Source organism: Dromiciops gliroides, chromosome 3, assembly GCF_019393635.1.
Source record: "Dromiciops gliroides isolate mDroGli1 chromosome 3, mDroGli1.pri, whole genome shotgun sequence".
In the NCBI taxonomy this organism is placed as follows: Eukaryota; Metazoa; Chordata; class Mammalia; order Microbiotheria; family Microbiotheriidae; genus Dromiciops; species Dromiciops gliroides.
The window spans coordinates 459,325,003-459,339,547 of record NC_057863.1 but is presented as its reverse complement, the minus strand read 5'-3'; the positions used below and the strand labels follow the sequence as shown (position 1 = coordinate 459,339,547).

At 40.1% G+C, this 14,545-nt stretch overlaps 1 protein-coding gene across 4 annotated transcripts in view; it reads left to right on the top strand.

Annotated features, from left to right (window-relative positions):
• The window catches only part of UPP2 (uridine phosphorylase 2), a 45,111-nt gene that overhangs the window by 17,441 nt on the left and 13,125 nt on the right, over positions 1–14,545 (top strand). For 2 of the 4 annotated variants that reach the window (XM_043998503.1, XM_043998502.1), the window contains exons 3-5: positions 1,969–2,127; positions 9,196–9,310; positions 12,150–12,359. In XM_043998503.1, coding sequence (XP_043854438.1) covers positions 1,969–2,127; positions 9,196–9,310; positions 12,150–12,359 — 484 coding nt within the window. Of the gene's footprint in view, positions 1–1,968; positions 2,128–5,898; positions 6,211–7,419; positions 7,885–9,195; positions 9,311–12,149; positions 12,360–14,545 lie in introns of those variants that run through there. The other 2 variants (XM_043998505.1, XM_043998504.1) reach the window with 2 other exon arrangements.

The following is a 14,545-nucleotide window of genomic DNA, read 5'->3' as shown; positions in this document are numbered from 1 at the left end:
TGAGCCAATGCTAGTGGTGGTGATGATGATGATGACAACGATGACATAGCACCCAGGGAATTCTCCAACTTGAAGACTGAGTCTCTTTGAGGATGGGTACTGTAGGTCCAAGGTACTAAATGGACATGTACCCTTAAATCACGTATCATGAGCCCTCACCAATATTTTTGTCTTTTCAAAATTAGCCAGAGGACAAACTTAGCTCAAAGCCCAGTCATCTACTGAGACAGCAAAAAGAAAAAAATCCAAAAAAACCCAACAACAAACATCTCCCTCAGAAATCTGGAATCCACAAATATAACCAGCATCAGCAGAGAGAATTGATACATTCTAAGGTCCTAAGAAGAGAGAAACATATATAGGGGATGCATATGGCCAGGATATTTGTTGGAAGGGGCAGTCATGTAGGGAACATGTATAGCCAAGAAACATAAAAGAAAGGGTATCTCATGCCTCTCATGCTGCATGATGTCATCATGTTGCTCCTGCTGACCTTGGTTTCCTAGTGTCCACTGGACGCTAGCAGACACTGCTTGGCTAAATGCTGTCAGAGGCTGCTCCAAAATGGCTGCTTGACTATAGTTTCTAGTTTTCAGCTGAAATACTTGGCTGGGGCACCTTATGTTTCTCTAGAATGGGCAGGACCCCTTATCAGACTTCATGGTCCAAGTAAGACACTGTGAAAAAATAATGAACATTGTCTTCTTCCTCCTCCAAGGAGCAGAAGGCATCAGGAAATCCTTTCTCTCTAGAAGATCTGGTCCTTAGAACTCTCAACTCAGGAACTTCTGAACTCAGAGATACCCATGAGGCAATTCTCAAAGTCGGTGCTGCTCTGAAAAACTTTGTTCTGGGATCGAAGGCAAGATCCCAGGATCATACTGTCTAGGAGACTAAAATACTCCTTTTCTACACAGGAAGCTGGCATTCAGGGAGCAATCTTTGAATTCACTTTTCAGGCTGCATGCACGTACTTTTCCTGTGGCCATATGCTGCTACGAGTTGTCAATGATGCTTCTGGTTGGAGGAAGGGAGGAATCCCTGCCCCCTCCCCTTGCTATACTCTGGAATAGGTCTGAGGAAAAAGATGAAGAACAATTCCTCAAGCGCTGAGTTCTAGCACAATGGGACAAGTCAAGTCTTTAAAGGCATTAAGTTGTTGGGCTGATTGTTCACTATCCATCACTAGGCATTCCCTGTGTCCCATCCTTGTTTTCATCCAATGGCCCATACATCTAATCTCATCAGATTTACAGAGTAACCTCTTCATTTTGATTAATAATGGTCTATACTCTGCTATATTATCAGATTATGTATGAAATTCCTTTGACTTAATCAGGTCTTCTTTGATTCACCTCCATCATCATTATCACCATAAATAATAATACTACTAATAACTAGCATTTAAATGTATGGCAAGGCAGCTAGATGGCTCAGCACCAGGCCTGGATTCAGAAAGACCTGAGTTCAAATCTGGCCTCAGACACTGTGTTCTCCTGGGCAAGTCACTTAATCCAATTTGCCTCAGTTTCCTCATCTGTAAAATGAGCTGGAAAAGGAAATGGGAAATTATTCCATTATCTTAGCCAAGAATATGCTACATAGGGTCATGAAGAGTCAGACATGACTAAAAAGCAGCTGAACAACAACAATATTCGTGCCATTTTGCATAGATGATCTCATTTGATCCTCTCAAACCCTGGATAAGTTAAGTGCTCTAAGGGATGGTTATTTCCATTTTACAAAAGAGGCAACTCAGACACAATGAAATTAAATGACATGCTCATAGTCACACAGCTTGTAAGTGTCAGAGGTAGGATTGAATATCCATCTCTCCTTCACTCCAAGGCAAGCGCACATTGGACTCGACCATACTCTTGCTGTCTACCGAATACTATCTGCAGTATAGATACACACATGGTCACCACATAGATTACTACAGCAGCTCTTGGATGGTTTTCTTTCCAGTTTGTCTGCATTGGAGGGAGCCCCAACAGAATGAAGGCTTTTGCGATGTTTATCCACAAAGAGCTCAGACTGAAGGGAAGTGAGGAAGACATACAAGACATTTGTGCTGGGACAGACAGATACTGTATGTACAAAACAGGCCCGGTGCTGTCTATCAGTGTAAGTACTAAATCATTGTGTCTACATACCTCATAGAAGCTATTGAAACCACTACAGTGGGATAGAAAAATCTTCCTACTTACAAATGAGTGGATGAATAAATGAATGAAAAGCATTTATTAAGCACATACATGCTTGTGTATATATGCTATAAGTGCTGTGCTAAGCCCTGAGGAAACAGAGAAAAACTGAGAGAGTGCCTGCCCTCAAGGAGCTTACATTAATGAGAGAGACAACAAATATAAGAAGTTTCAGTGGCAGAGTGGTTGGAAAACCTAAAAGGGTTTATGTGTGAAGCAGATGGCAAGGCCCAGGGGGCAGCGCCTAGGGGCATGGAGGGTGTGGCCGCAGAGGAGATGGTGTGACCCAGAGAAACTTAGGATTCATTGTTAGGGTTAAAGGTAAGGTTTAGTGGTCCTCCACCTTACTAGAAGAACTGCAGTTGTTTATTTCCAGTTCATTCAAACAGTGTGAACTGCCACGTCCATTCTGCGGGGTTAGGATGGGAAAAGAGTCTGGCCCACTATGAGTGGGAAGAAGGAAGTGGGCCAAAGGATCTGAATAGTTAAGAACAGCTGGCATTTTAGTATTATCTCATTTTATCCTCAAAACCACACTGTGAAGTAGATGTTATTATTATTCCCCTTTTATAGTGGAGGAAACTAACAGAGTCAGGGGTTAAGTGACTTGCTTAGGGTCACAGAACTAGTAGGTATCTGAGACCAGATTTGAACTCAGGACTTCCTGACTCCTGGCCTGACTCTTTATCTACTGCACCACTTACCTGCCTCACATGGAGCAGGGATTCTGGGTTCCTATCTACAGGGATGAGTAACCAGTGTAGGGGGACGTTTCCAGTCAGGAGGGGGAAATGCTTGAATATAGGCATGTTTTTGTTTTTGTCTTTCATATTCTGGATACTTCCTCTAAGAGTGCATCAACTTACTGGCCACTGGGAAAAGATCCTGCATTAAGAACATCAGCAGTTGCATGAATGTTTATAAATGGTCTAACAACTCTTAGCCTCTGCCCCCTGATCCCAGCAATCTATCACTGTCCCTGTAGAAATGGAGAGAGGCCCAGATAGGATTCAGTACCATATTGTATTTAGATCTGTTTCATGGGTTGAGAAGGTGTGGAGTGCTGTGTTCTATCCCGGTGGAGGGGTTACTCAACCCAGGGACAAGTGACCTTCCAACACAATCCTACAAAGTTGACCCATACAAATTCATTTTTAGAAAGGAAGGGCAGGACACACTGTGCAGTATTGCTTCAGGGCATTTTAAGTGTTACTATATAAACTTTTCATGTTAGAAATTGCAAAAAAGAACACCCACTTTCTTTTTCACTAGTAACTATTAACTCTCACTGTTATACGTACATCCCCTTTCAGCAACTCTCTCTCTCTCCAACACCTTCTTACCTCTATGAATGTGGAACTCTTAGTACACCAGGGAAATTTGCAGTTATTCCAAAATGTGATAGTTTAAAACTTTAATACGCCCTACTGAAAATCTGCTAATGCATTTTCATGTGGTTCCTATAAATTACTTTCCTGCATTTAGAATATGTTAACAGCAGTAGACACACAGTGCCCTAAGATAAATGAAGAACAGAATTACAATTTTTATGAACTATACACAAAAAAATCATCCCCATCCACCACCACCACCAGCCCCCTCACACACACACTTTTTTTTTGTTTGTTTTTTTTTGCTATTGTTCACAGGGGAGCAGAATGTCGTAAGGACGTGTAAGAATATGCCCCTAGCTTGCCCTTACAAGGGGGGTTCTACCTACAGAGTAGTCATAATGTAGCAGCAGGGAGCATCTAGCATCACTAGACCACGAAGGTCTTGGAGGAAGAATGGCCCGAGGTGGCCCGAGGTGTGGTCAGAGGAACCGGAGAATGCTCATGGCAGCAGGGGTGTGAGAATTCTCCAGTCTAGTTCCTGTGCCAGGAAATGATGACTATCACTGAAAACTAATCATAACTCTATCCCCCAAGCAACAGCTTGTATGGATAGCTGTAACTGACTTGGCAGTCTCTGGGCACAGTGACAGCTAGAAAGGAGAATAACAGGGTGGGAAATGACAGCAAAGGGGAAGATGATGGGGAAGAAAAAGACAGGTGAGCTTCCCACCCCCTTAGGCATATGTGAATGCCTCCCACTTTGGGTTCAAAAAGAAGAGTGGAGAGAGAGGACTTTTCATATTTTGATGGACCTTGCTTTCCAAGGCACTGGCTTGCTTTTTGACTTACAACACCCTACCCTTTGTTCAGGCAGTCTGAGTGTGTGAGGATAGTAAAATATAGCATTAATAAAATATATTTAAAACCACCAGAAGCAAGCAATAAAACTTCACCATGAAATAAAAACAGCCTAATCCCATTGCCCCATGAGAAAAGAGTAGCTAAAACGTGCATCTGGCTCAGAGGTCAGCAACCTGGACCTTGGTTTCACCCACACGGTGGGGGAATGCCCAACACAGGGCCCTTCTTTGAAAATGTCTTCTCTCTAGCTGACCCTACTCGAGATAATGAGAAACCTATAACAAAATGAATAAGCTCAGTTGTCACTATGTCATTATCACTGGCAGCAGCAAATATTTATTGAGCAGCCAACATGATTAGGACATTGGGCAGGGCACTGGAGTTAAAAGAGGCATGACACACAGGCCCTGCTCTCCAAGGGCTTACCCTGCCCACCCCCGCCACACATACACACACACACACACACACACACACACACACACACACACACACACACACAAATAATTTCTCAAATTCTGATTGGAGAAGCAAACTATATCAAATATGAGGAGGGGAAAGGAAGTGGATTTAGTTTACCAGAACAGACCAGAAATTGATTATTTCACAGTTTATATTCTCTCATGATATAAAGATAATAGAGTGTGTGTATACACACATATATATAATGTATTTGAATATATATGTTATGTATATGTGTATGAGTATATATGTATGTGCATATATATGTATATGTGTGTGTGTACACACACACATACACACACACACACACACACGTATATTCTCTTTTCAGCATCTCTCAAGTATTCCAGTTTTCTCCTTTGCCACTGCTGCCACTCTGGTGCAGACCCTCATCATCTCACACCTAGATTATTCCAATAGCCTGCTGATGGATCTGCCTACCTCAAGTCTTTCCCTAGTCTATTCTATCCTCCATTCAGGCACCAAACAATTTCTCCTTAAGCACAAGATTGGCCATGTCACTCCACTACTCAATAAATTTCAACAGCTCTTTATTGCTTCCAGATTCAAATCCAAAATCCTCTGTTTAACATTCAAAGCTAGTCCATTTCCAGTCTTCTTACACCTCTCTCCCCACCATCTACTCTTTGATCCAGTGACACTGGCCTCCCTGTGGTTCCATGAACAAGACACTCCATTTCTACTTTCCAGGAATTTTCCCTGACTGTCCCCACCCCCACCCCATCCCCATGCCTAGAATGCTTTCCCTCCCTATCTCTGCTTACTGACTTCTTTGGCTTCCTTTCAATTTCAATTAAAATCCCATATTATATAGAATGCTTTCCCCAACATTTCTTTTCTTTTTTGTAGGGCAATGAGGGTTAAATGATTTGCCCAGGGTCACACAGCTAGTAAGTGTCAAGTGTCTGAGGCTGGATTTGAACTCAGGTCCTCCTAAATCCAGGGCCAGTGCTTTATCCACTGTGCCAGCTAGCTCCCCCACAACATTTCTTTTTTGGGGGGCATTAAGTATTTATTAAATCGTATCAAATGTTAGTAAAGAGAGAGAGCACATGGCTCTGAAAGTTCAATAGCCCTACATACCTAGGATAGAGAGGAGAGAGAGAGTGGGCCAAGTGGCTATCTCTTTCAGCATCCCAGGTCAAGAGAGTGTAAGAAAGTGTAAGCTCCTGGAGATAGGAGAAGAGGCGGCCCCTACACACTGCTCCAAGCTGATTGGCTAGCATCATTTAAATCTGTTGGTGTACTGAGCTTGAGGGTGGTCCATGAGCAGTTTGTGCTGAGGTCAGAGTCCAGAGGACAGACCCTCTAGGGAGAAAGGCTTTCAGGTAAGTGTGGGTTAAATTTCTATTGTCTCTATTCACAGTCCAAGGTCTAGCTTGACTGACTCTGGGCTGACCTTAGAAGAAGTCAGGCAGTTAGATCCTCGAGTAGGGGGGCCTCTGGGATCCTCAAAACCCATTATTTTCTCACAATCCCCCCTGTGATTCATTAAAAAATGGTTGGTTTTCTTAACTGAAGCAGTGACTAAGATTACAAATACTTATAAAGGGTTCTATGATGATTAACAATGTAAGAGGAAATAAAAGGAGAAAAAGAATTTGAGGGACACATGGACAAAAACTAAAGGGGAAAGTCCCCTTTAGGAAGTAAATATTACAAATAGTGTATGCAATATAAAAAAGAAAACAAAAAGGGAAATGTCCATTTAAGTCTTTGGAAGTCTTATCTCAGATGATTCTTAGAATGTCATCTGGATACAGCTCTGGATGCTGGGCATGGTCTCAGGTGTGGTTGCAGAGAAGTCTCTCAGATGTTTTCAGATGCTGATGCTTGTCTAGAAAGTCTCCCCAGCTGGAAAGTTTCCTATGAAATTGATCTTAACATGACTTTAAATAGCTTTGCCAATAACAAAATCAAACATTAAGAGTTCTAAAAAACATATGTCTAAGGAAATTCATAATCTTTTAGAGATTTTACAATTATGTATTATCCAGTTATATATGAAACAGATGTAATAAAAACAAAAATTAAAATATTTTTAATGTAATATTACTGTAATCCTCCCTGTGGAGAATAAATTAAGAAGATGCAATATAAAAGTTGTCAGATTAATTTCAGTTATAATAACTTCTAACAAAAGTGGATGTCTCCTTAAGTTATTTGTAAAAGAGTTCACAAGCCATGCTGGCATACACTTTTTTTTTTTTTTTTTTGGTAAGGCAATTGGGGTTAAGTGACTTGCCCAGGGTCACACAGCTAGTAAGTGTTAAGTGTCTGAGGCCGGATTCAAACTCAGGTCCTCTTGACTCCAGGGCTGGTGCTCTATCCACTACGCCATCTAGCTGCTCTTGGTATACACTTTTTTAATTCATGGCTAAGACAATTGTGATATTAATACGAGGATTTATATCCTGGTTTCATCACTTTTTGCATCCAACATTTCTTAATTCTAGTGCCTTCCCTCTCTAATTTATTTCCTATTTATTTATATATATCGTTTGCACTTTTTTTTTGTTCATTTACTCCCACATTAGATTTTAATCTCCTTGACGGTAGAGACTATCTTTTGTCTCTTTTCTAATCCTGAGCCCTTAGCACAGTGCCTGGTACGTAGTAGACACTTGCTAAATATCTTCTGACTGACAGAAAGTGTTCAAAACTCTTCACTTAAAAGATCACACCAGCTCCACACTTTGTCTTATGATTCATAACAACTTTCTCTTACCTGTGCTTTCAGTATATATCACAAAAGCAAATTGTGTTTACAAACTGTTTCTCAGTGTATTTTTTATGCAGATTTTATTTTATTTAACTTTTTTGTCAATTACCATACATTTATGTTCTCTTCCTCCCACCTCCACCCATATTGGGGAAAAAATAAGAAAAATAAAACCCTTTTAACAAATATAGGTAATCAAGCAAAACAAAAACTCATATTGTCCTGTCCAGAAATGCATGTCTCATGTTTCTTCTTTAGTCCATCACCTCTCCATTAAGAGGTAAGCAGCATGCTTCATAATCTGTTCTCTGGAATTTTTGTTGGTCATTGAATTGTCAGAGGTCTACCATTTTTCAAAGTTGTCTTTATAATGTGGTTGTTATTGTATAAATTAGTCTCTGGTTTTGCTCACTTCACTCTACCATAGTTCATATAAGTCTTTCCAGGTTTCTCCAAAAACTGGTCCTTCCATTATTTTCCATGATGTAACAATATTTCATTATATTTATATATGATATTTTGTTCAGTCACTCCCCAACTGATGGTACCCATCTAGTTTTAGTTTTTTCCCCCCATAAATATAGCTGCTATAAATATATTCATATGTGAATCCTTTTCCTCTTTCTCTGGTCTCTTAGGCATCTATCGATCTATCTCTCTATCTACATATAAGTATATATACATATGCATGCACATATATACCCATATCCATGTAAATATATATTACATATGTATACATATACATACACACACACACACACATATATATATAAATCTCTATCTATCAGCCTCATAGTGCTATCACTCAATCAAGCAACATCATAGTTTAACGACTGTTGCAGTATAGCTCCAAATGGCTTTCCAAAATGGCTGTACCAATTCACAGACCTACCAACAGGGCATTAATACATTTGTTTTCCTGAAACTCCTCTAAGATTTGCTCCTTTTTTGTCATCTTCACCAAAGATGGGGTAAAACCTCAGAGTTGCTTTAATTAGTTTTTCTCTATCAGTGATTTGGAACATTCTTTCAGATTCCTATTTCTATATTCTCAGCCCATTATCACCCAACCTCCCACTTTCCCCCAATCATCATACACATATAAACAGCAGTGTGTGAATTCAGGCAAGGAAACATAAGAACAACAAAAGGAATTGCAAATTCAACTTAGTATATTAGGAAAGGTTGAATGACATGGAAGCCACATACACGCATAAGTTTTCTCAAAGTCAAGTTAAACATGAAAAATGCCCTTTTGAAAAGTTTCCTCATAAGGTACCTCATGGGGAGTAAAGGAATTATGTCCCCCTGACAATCTTTGAGACCATATAATGTCTTTCTGTTACTGCCTAAGAGGGCAGAAACCACTTAAATGGAGATGGAAATCTTCCTTTCAGATCCTCCCAGATGTGTCCATCTCATATACCTGCGATCGCAGGTATATGAGTTAGAGACAATTTAAATCTTCCCCAGTCTTGCCAAGTCCTTAATGAGTATATACATTTATCTGTGCATTGTTAACTTGTAAAAAAAGGGAATAAAATCTATCAACTTCAATGAAATATGATGACTTTTCTTTTCTTCTTGACAGCATGGCATGGGCATTCCTTCCATTTCAATTTTGTTGCATGAACTCATCAAACTCCTTCATCATGCAAAGTGTTGTGATGTGACAATCATCCGCATTGGCACATCAGGGGGCATAGGTAAGGTGCTCAGTTGTCTATGATGAAAGCAGAATGAATAAAAAGTTGGTATAAAAATAAAGCGCATTCGCTATGCCAATCATACTGCCAAAAATATAGCCCATTCACCAAAGCCAAAAGAAAGTAGAAGAGACCAACAATCCAACAAGCTAAGTGAGGATCTTTAATAATGCCTAACAGAGCCTATCTCTTCTTACTAGTCAGCCAGTCAATGAGTAATTATCAAGCACCTTCGATGTGTTAGAAACTATGCAAAGCACTGAGGTAATAAAGGAAGGCAAAAGACAGTCCCTGACTTCAAAGAACTCACATTCTAAAGAAACAGAGAACTTGCAAACAACAACATATGTACAAACAAATATATGCAGGAAATAACACACCACTAGCATTAAAGGGAATCAGAAAAAGCTTCAAAGAGAAGGTGAAATTTTAGCTGTCTTGAAGGAAGCCAGGAAATCCAGAGACAGAGAAAAAGTGAGAGAACATTCTAGTCATGAGAGACAGCCAGTGGAAGTGCATGCAATCAGGAGATAATATCTTATGCAAGGAACATCATGATGCCAGTTATAGAGAAGATGAAGGGGATGTAAAAATATAAGAAGACTGGAAAGCTATGAGACCAGGTTATAAGAGTCTTTAAAAGTAATCAGAAAATTTTATATTTGATCTTGGAAGTTGTTGTTCAGTCATTTTACAGTTGTGTCCAACTCTTTATGACCCCATTTGATGTTTTCTTGGCAAAGATATTGGAATAATTTGCCATTTCCTTTTCTAGCTCATTTTACAGATGAGGAAACTGAGGCAAAAAGGGTTAAGTGAGGGGCAGCTGGGTAGCACAGTGGATAAAGCACTGGCCCTGGATTTAGTAGGACCTGAGTTCAAATCTGGCCTCAGACATTTGACACTTACTAGCTGTGTGACTCTGGGCAAGTCAATTAACCCTCATTGCCCCATAAAAAAGGGTTAAGCAACTTGCCCAGGGTCACACAGCTAAGGAAGTAACTGAGGCCATATTTGAACTCAGATAAGTCTTCCTGATTCTAAGCCTAGTGCTTTCTATACACTGCACCACCTAGCTGCCCAATCTTGGAAGCAATAGAGAGCAATTGGAGTTTTTTGAAAAGCAGAGTGACATGGTCAGACCTGCACTTTAAGATCACTGGTAGCTGAGCCTAGATTGAGTTGGGGAGAGTTTTGATGCAAAGAGACCCATGACTGGACTTTCTTTGGTTTGTGTGGGAAGCCGTTGGAGAACTCAGCAAACATGCTGCCGTAGCTATATCCTCTTATAACCCTATATGCTTACATGGGAAGAATGAGACTGACAACTCTTTTTGTTTGGTTGTTTTGTTTTGCTAAGGATAGGGAAGAACCCTGATTTTATTGGTGTAGGAATCTCCACTTACACAGATTGCCAACTAACTCATCTGCAACTTGGAGTCTTCCAGAGTTTTCTTTTTTTTTTTTTAAGTGAGGCAATTGGGGTTAAGTCACTTGCCCAGGGTCACACAGCTAGTAAGTGTTAAGTGTCTGAGGCCGGATTTGAACTCAGGTCCTCCTGACTCCAGGGCTGGTGCTTTATCCACTGTGCCACCTAGCTGCCCCCTTCCAGAGTTTTCTGAAGGCTCTGAAATCTTCCCACAGTCATGTAGTTGGCATGTGTCAGAAGCAGAATTTGACCATGGGTTTTTCAGCCCTCTGTTAACTACCTCATGTTGCCTCTCAACTCATTTATATATCAATTTCCAATAATAAGGGGCTTTACATATATTATCTTTTTTTATTCCTCCCAATAAACCTGTAAGGGAGATTGGAGTAGTAAAGAGTGGATGATGCTTTTGAACCCATATATGTTTTGGGTGCTGGAGAAAACTTTAAAGGTATCACAGGACCAAGATGGGGTTTGGGAAGCCAGCTAGCCATAAAAAGCACAATACAGAAGCAGGGGTGGGGCAATAGAATAATAATAGAACATCAGCATTGGAAGGGTGACTCAAGAGGCATCAAGTCCATCCCACACCTGAACAGAGTCACTATGGAAAGGACACAACTTGCAGTTGGGATGACTTGGATTTGAATCCCATCTCTGATACTTCATGGAAATGTGGCCATCAGTGATTCATTTAATCTCTTAGAGCCTGGGTTTCTTTATATCAAATAGGGATAACAATGATTATAATAGCTTATCAGCAGAGATGGGATTTTTTGCCCTTTTAAAAAAAAATCCCCAGCGCTTTACATGGTGCTTAGACCACAGTAAGCACTTAGAAATGCTTGGGTTTTTTGTTTGTTTGTTTTTTTGGGAGACAATTGAGGTTAAGTGACTTGCCCAGGGTCACACAGCTAGTAACTATTAAGTGTCTGAGGCCGGATTTGAACTCAGGTCCTCCTGAATCCAGGGCCAGTGCTCTATCCACTGAGCTATAGCTGCCCCAGAAATGCTTGTTTACTGACTGAATGAATGAATGACCCTGAGCTTGACATGCAGTCTCCAGTCTAATGTCCTCTTAGGTTGTAGTAAATGAGGTAGCCACCAGAAATTAAGGTGATTCCTCCATTCACATCTGGAGGACTGAGCTCACTTCTGAACACCCCATTTTAGGAAGGACATAAGACAACCTGACACACCCCCCAAAATGGGGAAAAGATCAGTTGAAGTAACTTGTTCAGCCTGGACAAGAAAAAAAAAAAAGCAAAACAGCAAGGGCGTGTTAGTTAGCAGTCTTGAAGAATCCAAAGGGCTCTCTTGTGGGGAAGAAATTAGATTATATATGAAGAGTGGGCTCTTGGAATTGTTTTGTTGCAATCATTTCTTTTTCATTTTCTTTTCACATTACAGGGATTGAACCTGGCTCAGTTGTTATAACAGACACAGCTGTAGACTCCTTCTTTAAACCCAGGTTTGAGCAGATAATCCTGGACACTGTAGTTACTCGAAGTACAGAACTGGACAAGGAATTGGCAGAAGAATTACTCAATTGTAGCAAAGAAATTCCAGACTTACCAACGCTTATTGGGCATACAATGTGTACCTATGATTTCTATGAAGGTAAGCACAACTTACCAACAGTTGCGTCTATGCAGAAAATTGTTGGCATCTTTGTCATTTAAGCCCACAAATTATATGGAAACGCCTACTTCAGGGAATTAATAATAGAGGATTAAAAGGAAATTGAAACAGCCTTTTCTAGTTACTAAAGCAAAAGACCACAAGGACATAATAACCAGTGGAGAAACCCACATAATGAATTTATATTCAGGGTTGAGTTTAATCCTCCAAGAACAAATTGAATACTAAAATGCAATTAAGGAAGTTAACAAAATTATGTCTCTTTTGATGTCATTAATTTCAATCAGCGATTCAGGAGAAAGAAAAACATAATCATTCACTGCTTTTGTTGCTCTCCTGAACCTAAAAGGATAAGCGTAGGACAGAAGGAACCAGTGGGGATTGGAAAACATAAAGGAAGACACATGGGATCCCCAAAGGAATGGAACTGCCTCAAAATGCTTCCATCTTAGTATTGCACAGATGACTTGGGTGGGGGTGGGGAACCCTAGGAAAAACTCAGGGGTCGCATGAAGGTATCCAGCCTAACTCAACAATAATCTACTTCTTTAACTGTATCACCCCAGGATGTAAGCAATACCTATGGGGCATTGGAACACTCAATTTTTAAAAAGGAGGAAAAGGAGAGAGAAAAAAGGAAAAAAAGAATAAGGGAAAAGGAAAAACAAAGGAGGAAATAGAAGTGGGAGAGAGGGAAAGATATAAAGAGAGAAAAGCTTGAAACTGAAGTTGCCCAAGTTCTTATACTGCTGTGCCTCCCTCCTAGTTTCCTTCACTACTGGCTCCTCTACTCTCCCCAGCCCTGCTCTCTCTTTCTCTCTCTCTTTCTCTGGCATTCTCTCTGTGTCTCTGCCTCTCTCTATCTCTACAAATCTCTATGTTTCTACCTTTGTTTTTTTTTCTATTTCTGTCTCTCTCTGACTCTCTCTCTATTTCTTTCTGTCTCTGTATCTGTCTTTTAGTCTCTCTCTCTGCCTCTATATATCCCTCTCTAACTCTTTCTCTGTCTCTCCATCTTTCTGTCTCAGACTCTGTGTGTCACTGTATCCCTGCTCTCTCAGTCTCTCTTTCTGTCTCTCAAATATATTTGCATATAGAGAAATATATATACACACCCATATATGTATACACAAATAAGTATACTAATGTACTATCTTCCAGTAACTAATCTACTCCTGTGGCTTGAATTTTCTTATTCATAGCTTCTATGCCTATAGTGCTCACATCTCTACAATGAGTCCCAATCATTCACTTTACCTTCAGACCTTTATTTTCGTCTCTTTGTCGACAGTTTCACCATCGTATGTAGTCAACACTTCCAACTCAACATATTTCTCAATGATCTCGTCATCTTCCCCAAACCCATCCTTTCTTGCAACTTCTCTGTTTCTGTTAATGGTGGTATTGCGCTCCTAGATCAGGGCTTAAATTTTTTCCACTCTTGACCCCTTTTTGCCAGAGAAATTTTTATATCACCCTGGGTATATAAGTATATAAAATAGGTATACAAATCAAACATTTACTGCCAAATTTTTCATGACCCCCACATTCAGTTACATGACCCCACAGTAAACTCACAGTTTAAGCTAGTTATCAGGGCTAGAAACCTCTGTAATTTTCTGTCTTCCTCATACCATTCCCCCACAATTCAATTATTCACCAGCTCTTATCCATTTTTTCTATAATATCTCTTACATTGATTCTCTCCTTTCCATTTCCCTCCTACCATCCTAAGTCAGGCCTTATTACTTCTCACCTCAATAATTAAAATAGCCTCCTAACTGATCTCACCACCTCTAGTCTCATGCCTTCCAATTGAATTACAAACTAATGCCAGATTAATTTTCCACATGCACAATTCTGATTACAGTACTCCCAGATCAAAAGTTGTCATTGGCTCCTCATCATGTACCAAATAAAACACAGATTACTCAGTTTGTCATTAATGGCAAAACCTGTCATTTCTAGGATGCTTTAAGATTTAAAAAGTGCTAAATATAATTTCATTGGGCAGCTAGGTGGCACAGTGGATAGAGAGCCAACCGTGGAGTCAGGAAGACCTGAGTTTAACTCCAGCCTCAGAATCTTACTGACCATGTGAGCCTGAGCAAGTCACTTAACCTCTGTTTCCATTAATTCAACCCTATGGACAGTATTGGCCACTA